We start from the raw sequence: 19225 nt of genomic DNA on the forward strand, positions 1-19225 counted from the left end.
CCTAGAACTTAGAATTACTTAAACCTAAGGACATCACACACACCCATGCCCGAGGCAGGATTCGAACCTGCGACCGTAGCAGTCGCGTGGTTCCAGACTGAAGCACCTAGAACCACTCGGCCACAGCGGCTGGAGCAGAAGCATTGTCTAGAATTTAGTTCCTCAATAAGGTCATTCACCACTAGAGTCCACAGTAGAGGAGACAAAACTCCTCATTGTGTGCAGCCTCTAGTGGTGTTAATTACCATCTTTTCGTTCATAATGGTAGCCTCTACCTTCCTTCCACTGAGCATTCCCCTGGTCCACCTACATATAGTGATCCCCAGGTCATGCACCTCTGCTGCCCTTACCATGGAATTGAAGGTCATGTTACTGAAGGCCCCCTCGATATCCAGGAAGATGCAGTGGGCTATGTCTTGGAAGTGAAGTGCTTTTTCCACCTTCCCAACAAGTTGGTGGAGAGCCGTCTCACATGATTTACCTGGTTGGTATGCGTGTTGGTTCGATTGTAGAGGGACCCTACTTAGCCTCCTCTCCCCAACATATCCATTAACCAGTTTTTCCAATGTTTTGAGAATGGAGGAGGACAGACTGGTTGGTCTCATATCATTGGCCTTGGTATGGTGAATTCTCCCTGGCTTTGGAATGAAGACAACCTTCACTGCCCTCCAAGCATTGGGAATGATTCGTACTGCTAGGCTAACCATGAATAGCCTGCAAAGGACTCTTATGAGCTTTCCTCCAGCCTGTTGCAGGAAAGCTGGAAAAATACCATCTGGGCCAGATGACTAGAATGGTTGAAATGTTCCCACCACCCAGTGGATTTTATTGAAGTTCACACACTCCTTGGCTGATTCCCAGTGCTCTCTTCGAGTGCCTGAGACCCGTTCTCTCTCTGGGGTCACATACTGGTCTGTGTTGCCCAGCAGAGCATATTAAGGAAAGTGAGTTTTGAGGAGCAATTCCAGCGTCTCAAGTGCTGTCTTCATATATTCCCCATCCTCCTTCCTCAATGTACCTCCTGGTTTGGATAGTACTCTAGTGAGAATCTTGTGAAGTCTGGCTTGTGCCCGTGCCCTCCACTTCCTCACAGAATGCCTTCCAGGATGCCTCCTGTGCTTGTCTTATTGCAAGATTGTAATTAACAAGGGCCTCACGATATTCAGCCCATTGTCCTTCATGTCTCACAATATTAAACAGTCTCCGTACCTGTTTTCTTTGCATTTCCAGTTTGTTATTCCACCAAGGAACATCCCCTATTTGTGAACTTCCTGGAGATTGTGCAGTTGTCCTGATATGAGGTCACTATGGCAGAGGTAACTGTCTCTGCTACTTCCTCAGATTCTACTGGATTCCTTATCGAGGTTTGGTCTTCCCAGGCAGCAACTCAGGGCAGTGGAGGCCCCTTTACTGTGCTGCATATTAATCTGCAGCACCTCCAGGCTCCGTCTTGCTGCCATCTTTGATATCCTTGAGAACCCTGATGGTGTCCTGCGAGAACCCCAAAATCAGGTTCAGGTCCTGCTCCCGCTTTGCCTTCAGGGACTTTTCTGTGACCTCCACCACCAGGGTTCGTCCTTCCAGAGCAACCTTCTGGTTAATCACTCTCCAGTCTTCTGTCGAGATTTTTGGGTTCTGGGCCCCTATTTTCCCGAACAGAGTCTTAGAAGAGACTTCCATAAGGATCTTAGGTACCCATAATAATATCTTTGTGGTCTTAAGAAGCTCCGCTGCCATCTTAACCAGCAGCTTCGCATCTTCCCACGGGGATATGAAGGGCAACTTGTCCTTGAGCCATTCCACCGTGTGCACCCTCTCACAGACAAAAATGAGGTCACCATGATCTAAATAGACCCTCCTGAAGTTGGGTCCTGGGCCAGCATCCCCCCCAATCTTTCAAAGACGGCCACCTGTACCAGTTCCTCCTGCTGCGAGGTGATGGCCACCAGTGGATAACCTTCCTGGATAACTGCCATCCTAAAAACTAAGACTACAGTACTGTAGGTCTGTTTCCCTATTTCTTACCTCGGTTTTTTTTTCTGGACTCACTTATCCAGGGAGAAGGGAGTCTTTGATTCCCCCCTTATCCGCTTACTACCTGTCTTTGACATGGTGGTCTGCATATCCCCTTCAACCTGAGACAGTTTCTTCCTGGAGGTCTTAGGTTCTAGTCCCTTTAATTACTTCCACTTGTCTTTAAGAATCCATTCTTTCCCTTCCTTTTTCCTCTGTTCCCCAAGTAGCTTCCTCCTCTGGGCCCCAGACAAGGCTTTGATCTTAATCTGCTTAATCTGGTTTAGCTTCTTGGTTACAGTTCCCACTTCTGGCTCAGGTCTAGACCCTGATTCAGTAGTGGGAATGCCTTCCATCAGTTCTGACCCCGATGTTTGGCTATCTGAAATCTCAGTTTTCCCCCTCAGTTTGTTTTTCTTTATTTTCTTTAATCGTGTCCATATTGGTCCCACGAGATTTGGGGATCTAGAAGGTCCACACCACGAATACCCCGCACGGTGTAAGGCTAATTGCTCAGGGAGGTCGCCCAGTATCCCTGAGGCTCCGTTTGCAGCACATCTTCCCATGTGCAACACACCGCTCAGCACGGATCACATCACACCTTGGTTTGGGTCAGGGAATTGGGTAGGACTAGAAGTGGATAGGGAAGATGGGACGTTGTGGGACACTCTTAGTCTGATCCATCGGCTGACGCCTTTCCGGCAGTAGGTCCTCTACCTTCAGCATAGCCCTCAGCTTCCCACAGATACGCAAGCCTCTCCACCTGCCCGGACAATGCTTCATCAAGGAAGTGTCCCCCGTAGAGGTGAAGGATGATTGTGTGCGACACACCCATTCACTTCCTTGGCTATTGCGAATTGTGTGGTCATAACAATTATCATGTCTTCATATCTCGTAAATGATTTAAGATGTCGAAACGGAGTTCTCTGCAAGTGATAGCGCATAGTGAGGAACAAACGTTGTACGATAAATAAAGGAAACTTTTTTTTTTATTCAATGATATATGGAAGTAACACATCTGTAGCAGTGAAAGATAGGTGGCTCAGGATGCATTCAGATGTCCATAGCACTGTAGGAAAATCCAATCAGCGCACATATACATGCCCAAAACACAAGGGGAACTATTTGGCAGGATGTTTGTACTCTCACTCAGCAGCGAAAGTGTTAAAATGTATTGATTTGTCATGTCCAGATAATGCTGTTTTCATCCTGACATTGTTGTTATACATTAATTGTTTAGGTTTCTTTAATTATGTAGTTTATCCTGAAGTCTGAATACAAAATTAGAAACTTATAGTGCTAAGGAAGCTTCTAGCTCTACTAAGACAAATAACTGTGCTTAGCGAGGTAACTTAGAAATGTAATTTTTGCAGTAAACATGGCTGATCAATAAGATGAAAGTTACAGAGTTGTACATTGGTACTTCCATGTTTCATTCTTTTACAGGTTTCAATTCCTGGCTTGGAACGTGCCTTACATCAATATAATCTCAATCCCACTGATTCACCGTTTGACATGAAGTCAGTTCCTCTAGCTCCCACTCCATCTGCTGACGATCTAGCTGCTAAAGGAGGTGCTGCACCTGATGGCATGCTTATAACACCAGGCTTACCAGGTAATAAAAGGAAATATGGTGGTACAGTAATTTTTCAATTGTATGAAAGTTGAGTAACATTTCTTACATATTTTATAATGGGCTATTTAGATTTTTGTCTGCTGGCCAGACTAATAAGATTTTATGTGATATTTGCATGAAACCTAAGTCCAATTTTGATTGTTATCTGCAGATTTTACTATAACTATAACAATATGATGAAATGGATAGTTGCTACTCACCATATGATGGAGATGCTGAGTCACAGAAAGGCACAACAAAAAGACTGTCACACAGTTAGCTTTCGGCCAACAAGGCCTTTGTCAAAATTAGACAGCATACACACATGCACACACTCATGCAAATTCAACTCACTCACACATGACCACAATCTCTGGCAGCTGGAGCTAGGCTGCGAGCAGCAGGGCGTTATGAGAGAGACAATATGGTGGGAGTAAGGAGGAAGCAGGGTCGGGTAGGGGAAGAGATAGCAGGGTAGGGATGGGGGACTGTAAAGTGCTTCAGGGAGCGTGCAGGGACGAGGTGGAGAGTGGGGCAGCTAGGTACAGTCTGGAGGTTAGACCGTCTAAGGAGAGAAGTAAACAGACTGGGTGCATCGATGGAATAGAGGGCTGTGTAGTATTGGAATTCGAATAGGAAAGGGGCTAGATGGGTAAGAACAAGGACTAACAAAGGTTGAGATCAGGAGAATTACAGGAACGCAGGATGTATTGCAATATATTATATATCCTGTGTTCCCGTAACCGTGCTGGTCTCGACTTTCTTTAGTCCCTGTTTTCATTCCAGCACTACACTCTATTCCACCAATGCACACAGTCTTTTCACTTCTATCCTGTTTTGCTAACCCACCTTTTGTCTCGCCTGCCCCTGTCTAACCTCCCAACTGCATCTAGCTGCCCCACTGTCCACCTCATCGCTGCACACTCCCATCAGCACTTTACAGTCCCCCACCCCTACCCTGCTATCTCTCACTGTACCCATCCCCACCCAAGCCTCCTACCGGGCCCACCCAGTTTCCTCTCCCATAATGCTGGCTCCAGCTGCCAAAGACTGTGTGTGTGTGTGTGTGTGTGTGTGTGTGTGTGTGTGTGATTTGCGTGCTTGTGTCCTTTGCGTGCGTGTGTGTATGTTGTCTAATTTTGACAAAGGCCTTGTTGGTGAAAGCTAGTTGTGTGACAGTCTTTTCGTTGTGCCTTTCTGCAACTCAGCATCTCTGCTATATGGTGAATAGCAACTATCCTTTTCATTATATTGTTACATTCTGTCCTGGACTTTCCGATATTGGAACTATTGTGATCCAAACGCTGTTTGGCTCCATATAGTGATCGTACTCCGTGACTGTTCCTTTATAGGGTGTAGAAAAATATTCGCTACCAGTCACAATAAAAGGTTATTTATTTGTCACATGACCGGTTTCGGGCTTGTGCCCATCCTCAGGAGTTTATACATTCATGTACATGTTTATACAGCTGGAGATCAATAAAGACGAAGCACCATTATTATAGTTACACTGTGTTGACAGTTTTGCCACTTAGTTATACACTTACGGACGTGAAAATGATAACTGTGTAATCAAGTGGCAAAACTGTCACCACAGTTTAACTATAATAATGGTGCTTCATCTTTATTGATCTCCAGCGGTATAAACATGTACATGAATGTATAAACACCTGAGGATGGGCGCAAGCCGAAACCGGTCGTGTGACAAATAAATAACCTTTTATTGTGACTGTAGCGAATATTTTTGTGCACCCTATAGTTGTATATGTGTGTGCTGGTTGGCATGGCTGTTTCATGAGCAGTTCAGTTTTAAAATGGAAGCTGAAACAAAATCAGGTTGAATTATATGTAGTAACCAGCATTCAGATGTCAGAAATGACTCCCTTTGTGGAAAGAACCCAATGGAAATTTACAAAGCTTTGAGAGAGGTGTGAGGGAATTGTGTAATGGACTTGCAGCATAGTATCATAGTGGTCTGCTCATTTCCGTGAAGATAGAGTTAGCATTGAGAATAACCCAAATAGTGGAAGGCCATCAACTGCAACGGTCTACACCTCTCAAGTTATTGTCAATTACATTTTCAGAAAGGATCCATGAAAAACATAAGGAAATTGCATATGAGACAAGAGTGTCTGTCACTTCAGTGTACAGAATCATAACTGAAAAGTTAAAGATGAGATAAAATGCTGCCAGATGTGTTCCTCATGATCTGTGTGAAGAGCAGAAATCAGGTTGCAGAAGAATTGCTTCAACATTATTGGACAGAACAATTATTTCTGAAGAGGATTGTTGTACTTGATGAAACCTGGATATGAGATTTTGTGCCGGAACTGAAGTCTCAGTCATCACAATGCAAAATTTCCAACCCTCCAAGCCCAAAAAAATTCATCTGCCAACAATCAATTCTGAAATTGATGGCAATCGTTTCGTATCACATTAATGGAGTCATAACTACAAATAGTGTCCCAGAGGCATCTGTAACAGGTGTGTGCTACAAGCCATTTCTGCTAAATGTTTTGCACCAAAAAATGCATCAAAGGATGCCTGATAAGCTTACAGCTGGTATCCTTATTCTGCATGATAATGCAAGACTGCATGTTGCCCCACCAGTGAGAGAAATGCCCAACAAATGTGGATGGGAAATATTTCTGCACTCACCACACAAACATGATATGAGTCTGCCAGACTTTGATTTGTTCCCAAATTGAAGGAACAACTCCGTGAAAAATATTTTGATACAATTGATAAAGCATCCAGTGAATAGTTGGACAGCTCAACAGTGAAGGTTCCCCATCCAGAATACTAAAGTTTACGTAATGTTGGGAAGCTGTCATAAGCTGGAATGGAGATTATATTGAAGCCTGTAAAGGTATTTTGCAAAATAAATTATTTTCTTCAATACTATCTTATAGGTTGCAGAACTTTCGAAATTACCCTACCAGTGAGAGAAATGTTCAACAAATATGGATATTAAATACATATTCCCTGTAATTTAGTATGTTCAACCTGTGATGTTCATGATAGTGTAACTCCGTGTCACTTACTTTTGAGAGTGGATGATGAAGCAGATTCAGATTTTGTGTTGCGTTGTCCACTGAACTCGCATTTGTATGCTACTGTTTTGACTGAAGGTAATTTTCCATATTCATGTAGTCCAGTATTAAGCTTGGTTTCCAGTCACATCCTAAATATACTCTGTGCAGAAAAGTAGAAAATTACATACGTTGTAAGACTTGTTGGCAGGTGCAATGTAGAAGTTTCCTTGATGGGAAGGGTAAACTGTATTTTCAAGCTCTGTATGACAACAACTTTCTTTATTAATGCTATTTCAACACTAATAGTTTCTGGTTTCTTGAAACATTCAATTGCACACAATGTTTAAAATTAAACACTGGAAAATGTTGGATGGAATAACAGCAATGAAATAGGGTAGATGTGTATTTGAGTTGGACTTGCAGCTTAAATATGCCCACTGCCAATCAGTCTCTCTTCTGTGTGGTGAGTTACAATCTTTCCTATGTCATTGTTGTTGACAATTTTAGGTTGAAAAAACAGCAGTAGAATTTACATTAATTGATGTCAGTATTATGACATAGGAGGGCTATGGGAAATCATCATAATCATTACTGAAAAAAGTGAACCAGGCAGTTTTACTGATGTGACAATAATTTTGTGTAGGCACCACTTTATTTTTATATTAAATTTGTTGTCACCACCACTTGTAAAGCTGTGTTTGTACATTTATTTGCTGCTCTGTATATTTTCTGTATGTAAAGTTGTTTTGTTAAAAATGACTGAACTTTCAATAAAAAGTATCTAGGTATTACTCATATTGCCATTTTTGTAGACAATAAATTACAAAAGCTTCACCATTGTGCTTAAAATAGATGAAATTCCTGAATGCACACAGGTGTAAAAGCTCCAACAGCGGCAGCAACAGCAGCAGCCACAGTTGCTGTCAGTCGTGAGGAGGCATACCTCGAGAAATTACGTTCTGTTCCTGAACTGGCACCCCTATGTGCTTCGTTGTTCCGCAGTTCTGAGCCGGTGGAGCTTACAGAATCAGAAACTGAATATGTTGTAAGGTGTGTGAAGCACATATTTCCCCAACATCTTGTACTTCAGGTGAGTAGCTCCACTTTTTGTGCTTATCTCAGATGAGATGTTGCTTCACAGTTTTTTGGATTATTGAATGACATGTTCCTCTCATGACTTTCTCACCTCTCAGTTTGACTGCCTGAATACTCTTGATGATCAACTCCTGGAAAATGTGCGTGTGCAGCTTGAACCTGCTGAAGGGTATGAAATATTGAAGGAGATACCTTGTCGTCGCTTACCGTATAATGAAACAGGCACAGCATATGTAATCCTGAAATTCCCAAAGGACTTGTCATCATCTGTTGGTAAGTTGACTTGATAGTGATTTTTCTGCTGTAGCATGAAAATAACTGCTGCTGTCACATACATTAATCACAAGTGCTTCTTCTAAGTACATTAATCACAACCACTATCATTTCATATAATCATGAATTATTTAGTGATCTTAATAATAAGAGTGAAAAGCTATGCTATAGAGGTGGAAGAGGGGCAGTGAAAAATAGACAGGTCAGAAAATGAAAGATGTAGACAACTAAAAGGGAATGAAGAAAGGAATAGATACTGTGAAGAAATGCTGAAACAGAAAAAATTAATGTAAATTAAGACACGGTAGGTGGTGAGAACCAAGGACATGTTGTAGCGCCAGTTCCCACCTGTGAAGTTCTCAGAAACTGATGTCTGTGGGAATGTGGTAAAACAGGCATCGAAGTCACAGCTGTCATGTTGTAGACCATGTTCTGCAACAGGATATTGCATGTTGCCAGTGCACACACTCTGCCTATGCCCATTCATCCTAACTGATAATTTGGTGGTAGTCGTGCCGAAGTAAAAGGCCAAACAGGGTTTACATAACAGCTGGTATCTTTCACAGGTGGCTCATCTTTTGATAGTATGTATTTCCCCAGTTACAGGGCTAGTGTAGGTGGTGGTCAGTGGGTGCATATGGTTAGTCTTACAGCAGGGACTGTCACAGGGATAGGAGCCATAGGGTAGGGAGATGGGGTTCATTTTTGATGTGATGCAACAGAAGTTATATTATTGGAGCTTGATATATTACGCACAGTGTTTCTATTTGTCTTGATTTTTCTGGGACAGTCCCAATTCTTAAAAACCTGTCCCTGTGTCTCCAACACCTCTCTGGGCTAAGTGAAATGTTCCTGATTTTCATCTTAGGTAGCCAACTTTTTCCTTTTTGTTCTAATCACTTAACCTGTGCCGATAAAATGCTTTGTTTGCCTGAAGTTTTGTAATGTTGGCATGACACTTCATTCACATGAAAAAATTAAACTATTTGGTTGTCAAGTTCGATATAATATATAAATTTTTTCAGAAACATGACAGTACTGTGATCTTGTAAACAAGTGCATGTATTGTAACATCGGTGTGTTGCATTGTTGTAGAGTAGTTCAACATTTCCAGTGTTCACGGCAGGGACTTAATAAACATTATCTTAATATTAACTGTATTAATCATGGGATAATGTAAGTGCAAACTAAACAATAAGACACAGCAATAATTCATGTTTATGAAAGGTCACAGTGAGAATGCTGTCTGTACGATTTGTGCTGTGAAATTTTTCATTGGACATAAAGGAAGCTCTGATATAGCAACTCACAGGAAGACCAACAAAAACAAAACTGTGCCCCCAGGTTAACTACTAAAGATCAAAAATTGACAACTATTTTTTGGTAAAGGTTGTAGTTTCAGACACGGATAAACAACTTTTGGCACAAGAAGCCACACTGACATACCATACAGTGATGCACAACCAGAGTTCAAAGTGCATGGACTGCACCACTGGCATCATTAAATCATAGATAAACAAAAAGCACTTGTGCCTGCATACAAAGACCAAATCAATTATTGCAAACATGATTGTGCCATTTGCTATGGAAGAAATAATTATGGAACTGAAAGTAGTAGTTTATTTCATTGATAGGTTCTTCAAGCCACACAACTTCAAGCCATTTCATTTAATGGTTTGATTTCACCACTAAGGGATCATGGTCAGAATGTTGGAGCTGGAGAACTCTCTTGCTGAAAGTGCAGACCACTTGAGTTTGTAGGTCTCAGAGGTGAATACAAATTCGGTCTTCAGAAAAAGTTTCTAGCAGTTTAAGCTGACAACAAAAATACCAGTTATGGGGGAAAGATACAAAAATCTTTAAGTTGCAAGAAAAGAATGAAAATAATTTAACTGGAGGAAGATGATGCCCTCAAATTGTGCACAGTTCTTTCCAAACAAATGCACATTGCTTGCCCATTAATATACAGCTCATAATTGGTAAAATCTACCAGCATTTAGGTATCTATGTTGCATGTAGTGAAAAAGTAAAATCGGTCTGTGAATTTACTGAAGTAGAATGCAACAAACTATTAGATGGTTCTCTCTTCTACCGGCTTTCTGAATAGTCGCTGATGTTGTAAGTATTAAAGCCCTTCTTCTTGTCCCTTGATAAGTGACTTACAATCCTGAAGAATTTTTTCAAAAACCCACTCTCCATATGTTTCATCTGTCGTAAAACAGCAGTAATGAGAGTTGAAAAGTGATTCACTAGTGACACTTGATCAGTTTAATTATATCACCACAGATTTCTATGATACTTGCATTGGATGTATTTGTGATTGATGCGAACCATTTATGATGCCTCTTTAGCCAATCTAAAGAGCTGCCCTGAAGAAAACTGTCAGCTGAATTCAAGATTTGTAATGTTTTGTAAAATATACTTCCATGAACTTTACTGTGAGTCAAGGAGAACTGTTTGACTGCTGTGTAGGTAAATATTGTAAAGGTAAACTATTGGACTGGAACATGAAACCAAATTTGGCTTTTGAGGGAGATACCCTACCAGAGGAGGTCAAGGTCATGTGTTAAAGATGTCATGTGAAGCTCTATGTCCCACCACCCATGAGGTGCTTTCGGTGCATGCATATTGGGCATATGTTCTCTTGATGTGTTGCGGGCCCTCTGTGTGGTGACTATGGACATACAGTCCATTAGGGAAGCCCCTGTGTTCTGCCATCTGTATGTGTAAATAGTTAAGACTGCCATTCTCCACACTTTCAGATTGCCCAGTTTACAAGGTAGAAACGAAGATCCTAGAGTACAAGTCCTTGGATCACCTATCTTACGCTGTACCTCACCAGAAATATGACCGACTCCATCTAGCATCACTTTCTTCAACTTTCGCCTCTGCAGTTCCCACACTCTCCCCTCCAGGGTGCCGCTACACCTCCTTGACCAAAGAAGTGCCCCCCTCTTTTTCGGCAACCACCAATGATGAAGCCCCCCCCCCCCCCCAGAGAAACCTCCCACCTGGAGACTGCCCCCCCCCCCCACACACACACACACACTGGAGATCCGTGCTCCCAGACACACTGTCTGTATGTTCCAAGGTCACTCACTCTCGTTCGGCCCTGGATCTTGCAGAAGCCTACTCTACCTCTTTGCCGTGCCCTCTTCGTCCTCTGAAGGAAAAGAAGAAAAAACTTAAGTCCCAGGGCCATGCCCCTCCCGGTGCCCCCAGAAGAGGTACCATCGCCCCCATCACAACCTAACCTCTTGTTTATGCATGACATGCCGTCCTCATCTGTGATGATCACTGACTGTCGTGATCTTCCCTTGGTTTCTTTGTCTCACCTGGACTTTCGTCACAAGCTAATCCAGTGGAATTGCAACAGATGTTATTGTCACCCACTGGAAATAAAACACTTTTTTTCCTATTGTTCTGAGTTTTCTCTTGCTTTTCATGAAACACACTTCTGTGATGATCACTCTTCAATATTTCATGGTTATCGGCATTCTGTTGGAATCATCCTGGCCCCAGGATAGTATCTGGAGTAGTCTGCTCTTTGGTTCGCACTGATGTCATTAATGACTGAATCCCCCTTCGTACCAACCTGAAAGCAATAGCAATAAGAGTGCGAACATCCCCAGCAATCACTATTTGCAATGTCTACCTCCCTCCAGATAGGTCGCTTTCTTATGTTGAACTGTCTACCTTAATACAGCAACTCCTGCCGCCTCGACAGGTAGGGCTTCTAATTGACCAACTTACTATAGACATTGATTTGTGTCTCGTCAGTGACGGTTCCTCTACCCAAGTTGAATTGAATTGAATTTTATTTGATCCTGTAAGATTACATTGTGTACAGTAAATGTACGTGTAATATAGGACATGTCAAAGTATTAAAATTCTTTAGCACTTATTTTTCTACACGTTTAGCTTACATTTTTACATCACTGATAACGAGTAACAATATATACAAATTTAATGGCATAAGTATTCTGCAACACTGTAAAACTCTTTTTCAATGAGATACTCTTTAAGTTTCTTTGTAAAGTCATTGTGAAGTACACTATCTTGCAGGGTTTTGGGCAGACTTCTTAGTAGTCTGATACCAGAGTACTGGGGTCCTTTTTCTAGCATTGCCAGTCGGTGGGGTATGCTCCGTACTTCATTCTTCTTTCTTGTATTGTGGGTGTGTACACTAGCATTTGTAATCCAGTCCTCACTACCTTTTGTGATGTACACTATTGTTTTGTATATATACAACGATGAAAAAGTTAAGATACCTAAATTCTTGAAACAGTTCCTGCATGTTTCAGAGGTCTTTCTTCTTAAAATGGTCCTAATTGCTTTTTTTTGTAATGTGAACACTCGTTTTGTCTCTTGTTTGTTTGAGTTTCCCCACACCGTCACTCCATACTGTAAGTATGGTTCGAAAAGTCCATGATACACTGTACACAGAAGGTTCTTGTCTGAATACTGTGATAGCTGCATCATTAAGAATATGACAGAGCTCAGTTTCTTACAGACATTGTTAATATGTTTTTTCCATTTCAGTTCATTATCCACAAGGCCGCTCATAGTCCCTTTTCTGCTATCGATCTCACAATATCCTCCTGTGCTCTCGTGGCTTCTCTACATTGGTCACCCCATGATTATCTTTGTGACAGTGACCACTTTCTGGTGATTCAATTAGTCCTATGCTGCCACCAGGCAAACAGCCCCACATGTTGGGCATTCCGCAGAGCCAATTTGCCTTTATATACATCTGTGCTCTTCAACACCTCTTTTGGATTGCATTGTGTGGTCAAGCAACACATCTCTGACACTATCCTTCATGCCGCTGGCACTACTATCCCCCTATTCACAGATCTCTGTCATCATTGACCAGTACCATGGTGGAAAAAGGACTGCTGACGGGCATTGCAAAGAATTAAACGACACTCTTCCCAGACCAACATTATTGCTTTTAAGCATATCCATGCTAAGGTCTGCTACCTTATTACGCAGAGTAAAAAGGAATGCTGGGAGCACTGTGTTTCCTTCCTGGGGACATATTCCTCTTCATCACAGGTTTGGTCCAAGCTTTCGTAGCCTTCTGGACTACCAGTGACAATCAACTGTCCACTGTCGTATCTTACAGGGTGCTCTGTTTACTGAACCATCGGCCCTTGCTGAACACCTCATGACACACTTTGCGACAGCATCGGCGTCTTTTTCCTATCCTGCTACCTTTCTCAGGCAGAAACATTCCTCTGTTTCCAACCCCCACAAAGTTGCAGCCTATAATGAACCCTTCACTGAATGGGAGTTCGTGCAGGCTCTTACCTCTTCACATGACATGGCCCTAGGTCAGGATTCCATCCACAACCAGGTGATCCAACACTTGGACATTACCCAGAGGCAACATCTACTCAAGGTCTTCAACCGCATTTGGCTTACAGGTGCCTTTCCCTTGCAATGCCGAATCAGTATAGTTATCTCAGGATGTATACACCCCGAGAAATTCGGGAAAAACCTGAAAATTTTTTCATCTTGGAGAAAACCGGGATAAATCCAAGAATTTTTTAGAATTTCAGGTGTTTTTCATTGTTTTAGTTTTCAGTTAAACTTTCGTAGTTTTGATGAACCATGAACCATGGACCTTGCCGTTGGTGGGGAGGCTTGCGTGCCTCAGCGATACAGATGGCCGTACCGTAGGTGCAACCACAACGGAAGGGTATCTGTTGAGAGGCCAGACAAACATGTGGTTCCTGAAGAGGGGCAGCAGCCTTTTCAGTAGTTGCAGGGGCAACAGTCTGGATGATTGACTGATCTGGCCTTGTAACATTAACCAAAACGGCCTTGCTGTGCTGGTACTGCGAACGGCTGAAAGCAAGGGGAAACTACAGCCGTAATTTTTCCCGAGGACATGCAGCTCTACTGTATGATTAAATGATGATGGCGTCCTCTTGGGTAAAATATTCCGGAGGTAAAATAGTCCCCCATTCGGATCTCCGGGCGGGGACTACTCAAGAGGATGTCGTTATCAGGAGAAAGAAAACTGGCATTCTACGGATCGGAGCGTGGAATGTCAGATCCCTTAATCGGGCAGGTAGGTTAGAAAATTTAAAAAGGGAAATGGATAGGTTAAAGTTAGATATAGTGGGAATTAGTGAAGTTCGGTGGCAGGAGGAACAAGACTTTTGGTCAGATGATTACAGGGTTATAAATACAAAATCAAATAGGGGTAATGCAGGAGTAGGTTTAATAATGAATAAAAAAATAGGAGTGCGGGTTAGCTACTACAAACAGCATAGTGAACGCATTATTGTGGCCAAGATAGACACAAAGCCCATGCCTACTACAGTAGTACAAGTTTATATGCCAACTAGCTCTGCAGATGATGAAGAAATTGATGAAATGTATGACGAGATAAAAGAAATTATTCAGGTAGTGAAGGGAGACGAAAATTTAATAGTCATGGGTGACTGGAATTCGTCAGTAGGAAAAGGGAGAGAAGGAAACATAGTAGGTGAATATGGATTGGGGGGAAGAAATGAAAGAGGAAGCCGCCTTGTAGAATTTTGCACAGAGCATAACTTAATCATAGCTAACACTTGGTTCAAGAATCATAAAAGAAGGTTGTATACCTGGAAAAATCCTGGAGATACTAATAGGTATCAGATAGATTATATAATGGTAAGACAGAGATTTAGGAACCAGGTTTTAAATTGTAAGACATTTCCAGGGGCAGATGTGGATTCTGACCACAATCTATTGGTTATGAACTGCAGATTGAAACTGAAGAAACTGCAAAAAGGTGGGAATTTAAGGAGATGGGACCTGGATAAACTGAAAGAACCAGAGGTTGTAGAGAGTTGCAGGGAGAGCATAAGGGAACAATTGACAGGAATGGGGGAAAGAAATACAGTAGAAGAAGAATGGGTAGCTCTGAGGGATGAAGTAGTGAAGGCAGCAGGGGATCAAGTAGGTAAAAAGATGAGGGCTAATAGAAATCTTTGGGTAACAGAAGAAATATTGAATTTAATTGATGAAAGGAGAAAATATAAAAATGCAGTAAATGAAGCAGGCGAAAGGGAATACAAACGTCTCAAAAATGAGATCGACAGGAAGTGCAAAATGGCTAAGCAGGGATGGCTAGAGGACAAATGTAAGGATGTAGAGGCTTGTCTCACTAGGGGTAAGATAGATACTGCCTACAGGAAAATTAAAGAGACCTTTGGAGAGAAGAGAACCACTTGTATGAATATCAAGAGCTCAGATGGCAACCCAGTTCTAAGCAAAGAAGGGAAGGCAGAAAGGTGGAAGGAGTATATAGAGGGTTTATACAAGGGCAATGTACTTGAGGACAATATTATGGAAATGGAAGAGGATGTAGAAGAAGACGAAATGGGAGATAAGATACTGCGTGAAGAGTTTGACAGAGCACTGAAAGACCTGAGTCGAAACAAGGCCCCGGGAGTAGACAACATTCCATTAGAACTACTGATGGCCTTGGGAGAGCCAGTCATGACAAAACTCTACCATCTGGTGAGCAAGATGTATGAGACAGGCGAAATACCCACAGACTTCAAGAAGAATATAATAATTCCAATACCAAAGAAAGCAGGTGTTGACAGATGTGAAAATTACCGAACTATCAGTTTAATAAGTCACAGCTGCAAAATACTAACACGAATTCTTTACAGACGAATGGAAAAACTGGTAGAAGCGGACCTCGGGGAAGATCAGTTTGGATTCCGTAGAAATGTCGGAACACGTGAGGCAATACTAACCTTACGACTTATCTTAGAAGAAAGATTAAGAAAAGGCAAACCTACGTTTCTAGCGTTTGTAGACTTGGAGAAAGCTTTTGACAACGTTAACTGGAATACTCTCTTCCAAATTCTGAAGGTGGCAGGGGTAAAATACAGGGAGCGAAAGGCTATTTACAATTTGTACAGAAACCAGATGGCAGTTATAAGAGTCTAGGGGCATGAAAGGGAAGCAGTGGTGGGGAAAGGAGTGAGACAGGGTTGTAGCCTCTCCCCGATGTTATTCAGTCTGTATATTGAGCAAGCAGTAAAGGAAACAAAAGAAAAATTCGGAGTAGGTATTAAAATTCATGGAGAAGAAGTAAAAACTTTGAGGTTCGCCGATGACATTGTAATTCTGTCAGAGACAGCAAAGGACTTGGAAGAGCAGTTGAACGGAATGGACAGTATCTTGAAAGGAGGATATAAGATGAACATCAACAAAAGCAAAACGAGGATAATGGAATGTAGTCAAATTAAATCGGGTGATGCTGAGGGGATTAGATTAGGAAATGAGACACTTAAAGTAGTAAAGGAGTTTTGCTATTTAGGGAGTAAAATAACTGATGATGGTCGAAGTAGAGAGGATATAAAATGTAGACTGGCAATGGCAAGGAAATCGTTTCTGAAGAAGAGAAATTTGTTAACATCGAGTATAGATTTAAGTGTCAGGAAGTCGTTTCTGAAAGTATATGTATGGAGTGTAGCCATGTATGGAAGTGAAACATGGACGATAACCAGTTTGGACAAGAAGAGAATAGAAGCTTTCGAAATGTGGTGCTACAGAAGAATGCTGAAGATAAGGTGGGTAGATCACGTAACTAATGAGGAGGTATTGAATAGGATTGGGGAGAAGAGAAGTTTGTGGCACAACTTGACTAGAAGAAGGGATCGGTTGGTAGGACATGTTTTGAGGCATCAAGGGATCACAAATTTAGCATTGGAGGGTAACGTGGAGGGTAAAAATCGTAGAGGGAGACCAAGAGATCAATACACTAAGCAGATTCAGGAGGATGTAGGTTGCAGTAGGTACTGGGAGATGAAGAAGCTTGCACAGGATAGAGTAGCATGGAGAGCTGCATCAAACCAGTCTCAGGACTGAAGACCACAACAACAACAGTTTTGATGGGTAAGAACTGATATACTTTAACAAAGAATTTTACTCTAGCCCGCTACTGCAGAATAATAATGCAGCAATAAAACATGAACGAGAGAAAGAAAACCAAAATAAACCAAGTTGCAAAGGAAGTGCGCCATTTCCAACAACAAAACACAGTGCACACACAAGTGCCTGCCAACACCAAAATGTGTCAAAGGCTTTAGGACGAAGACTATGCAGTACTTCATAACAACAAACAGTGACATCACGACAGTTTACATTAGGTTCCTTTGAGAAGTTGCCAGCGGGCTCATGCACATTCGCAGTTGGGTCACATATGAGCAGTACCTGCTCCCTCCTGCTTATGGCTACTTGAAGTACGGCTGTTAGCTGTAGCAGCAGTAGCAACAAGCAGCCAGACACTAGCCACAAAAATTCTTCTGGCGAGCTGAGGCTGCCAGATTGGCGCATGCGTAGAGCAGTCTAAGTTGCAGCAGAGAGGGTGATAGTCTCCGCGTGATCAGTGCTTAGGTTTAGTGATTTTGCTTTTCTTCTTTGTTTACAACTCTCCCATCAAATGAAAACGAAACACATTTCTGTGTCTGAGAGCAGGTAAGTGAAATAAAATACATTCATGTATTTACGGAAGGCTAAGATATGTTATTAGTTTTAGTCTCTTGAGTTTATTTTATTTCCAGGTTTTTGGCAGTCGAGCGTTAATTGCCTTGCTGAACACTGAAGTTACTTTTGTCGATTTGCTAAGAAATTTGGCTTTTATTAATCTTTTTCACAGAGGCATTTCATTGATTTGAAACGAAGTGCTCTATTCCACGCTATTAGCTAGTGTCAACTGTTTGCTGAATTAGAAGTGCCCGTTTTTATCCCCTGGTGCATATGGCATTATGCCATAATAAAGAACCAAAGATGAGATAATACAGTACTGGTACTCCAAGAAGATTTGCAGCCCAAAAACCACACTGGAAAGCTTAATATGAGGGTTGGAACTTAAATAGTGACAACTATTTATTCAAAACCAATACAAAAGAGTTACATGTTTGCACCTGTTACTGTCATTCAGAGTAGTCACCAGCATTCTGTAGAACCCATTGCCAGAGATGTGGAAGGCGTGGTATACCATTAGCAGAGTTTGTTCTGTCGATGGTGCGAATGGAGCGGTCTGCTGCCTGCCGAATCCCTGGAACAGTTCTGAAGCGAATGCCACGAAATGATTCCTTTATCTTTGGAATCAAATCAAAGTCACAAGGACTTAAGTCTGGGGAGTATGGTGGATGGTACAGTACTTCCCAGTCCCATCGATCGAACAGAGCAGCCAGAGCTCGTACTGTATATGCCCGCGCATTGTCATGCAAAATCATGGGTGGGTTGCGCAGAAAGTGTCGCCGCTTCTTTCGCAAAGCTGGTTGCAGGTGGTGATCCAAAAATGAACAGTAATACTGTGCATTGATGGTCTGCCATGGAGGAATGTAATGCGTTAGGATAACACCATCACAGTCGTACACGAGAATCACCATAACTTTAGATAGAACAGGCTCCGCTAATGGTATACTACGCCTGCCACATCACTGGCAATGGGTTCTACACAATGCTGGTGACTACTTTGAAGGACAGTAACAGGTGTAAACATGTAACTCTTTTGTATCGGTTGTGAATAAATAGTTGCCACTATTAAGTTCCAACCCTCGTATCATGTTGGGGCCTACTTCTTTGTGAATATGGACATACGAATGTGCACTTTCAGCCGAATTATGCATTTAAGTCTGGGTTACGAAATTCCAATGCTCTTTGAGTACCCTCTGAAGTTCTATTTCGTTTACGACATAACGTTAGATCTCTTAATGTTGTATAGGTACAAACATGTAATCTTTCTATGTCATCATAGCTGTGCATTCACAGTAAAGTCGTTTTCTGGTGCTCACTGACAGCTGCTGAAACGAATTCCAACAGGTCGCGGGAATAAGTAAATTTCATTTTGCGCAGGATGAATTATGTTACATGTGCAAATGTGCTTTGAATTTTTTTAATGACAGATCGTTTGATTCTCATTTAAAGCTTAACACCGTGAGGGCCAACCACTTAGCAGAATTTCGAGCCCACACGTTTACATATTATTTAAAATGTTACTAACACATTTGTGTGATGTATATTAAAGTGTAACACTTGCAAAATAGACCAGTATTACATGTCAAAGCATAGCTTTTCTAGTAGCTGCACTATGTGCTTTAATTTAAACCATTAACGTTTCATATGTTTGCACTACTGAACAGCGATGTTGGTTGCTATTGACTGACTACGT

The 19225-nt window shown here is 41.9% G+C and overlaps 1 protein-coding gene across 2 annotated transcripts in view; it reads left to right on the top strand.

Moving 5' to 3' along the window:
- Positions 1–19225, top strand: part of LOC126262315 (coatomer subunit gamma) — a 113802-nt gene that overhangs the window by 64419 nt on the left and 30158 nt on the right. For both annotated transcript variants that reach the window (XM_049958878.1, XM_049958871.1), the window contains exons 11-13: positions 3460–3628; positions 7539–7753; positions 7857–8031. In XM_049958878.1, the coding sequence (XP_049814835.1) occupies positions 3460–3628; positions 7539–7753; positions 7857–8031 (559 nt within the window). The remainder of the gene's footprint in view (positions 1–3459; positions 3629–7538; positions 7754–7856; positions 8032–19225) is intronic.

Source organism: Schistocerca nitens, chromosome 1 (genome assembly GCF_023898315.1).
Source record: "Schistocerca nitens isolate TAMUIC-IGC-003100 chromosome 1, iqSchNite1.1, whole genome shotgun sequence".
Taxonomy (NCBI): domain Eukaryota; kingdom Metazoa; phylum Arthropoda; class Insecta; order Orthoptera; family Acrididae; genus Schistocerca; species Schistocerca nitens.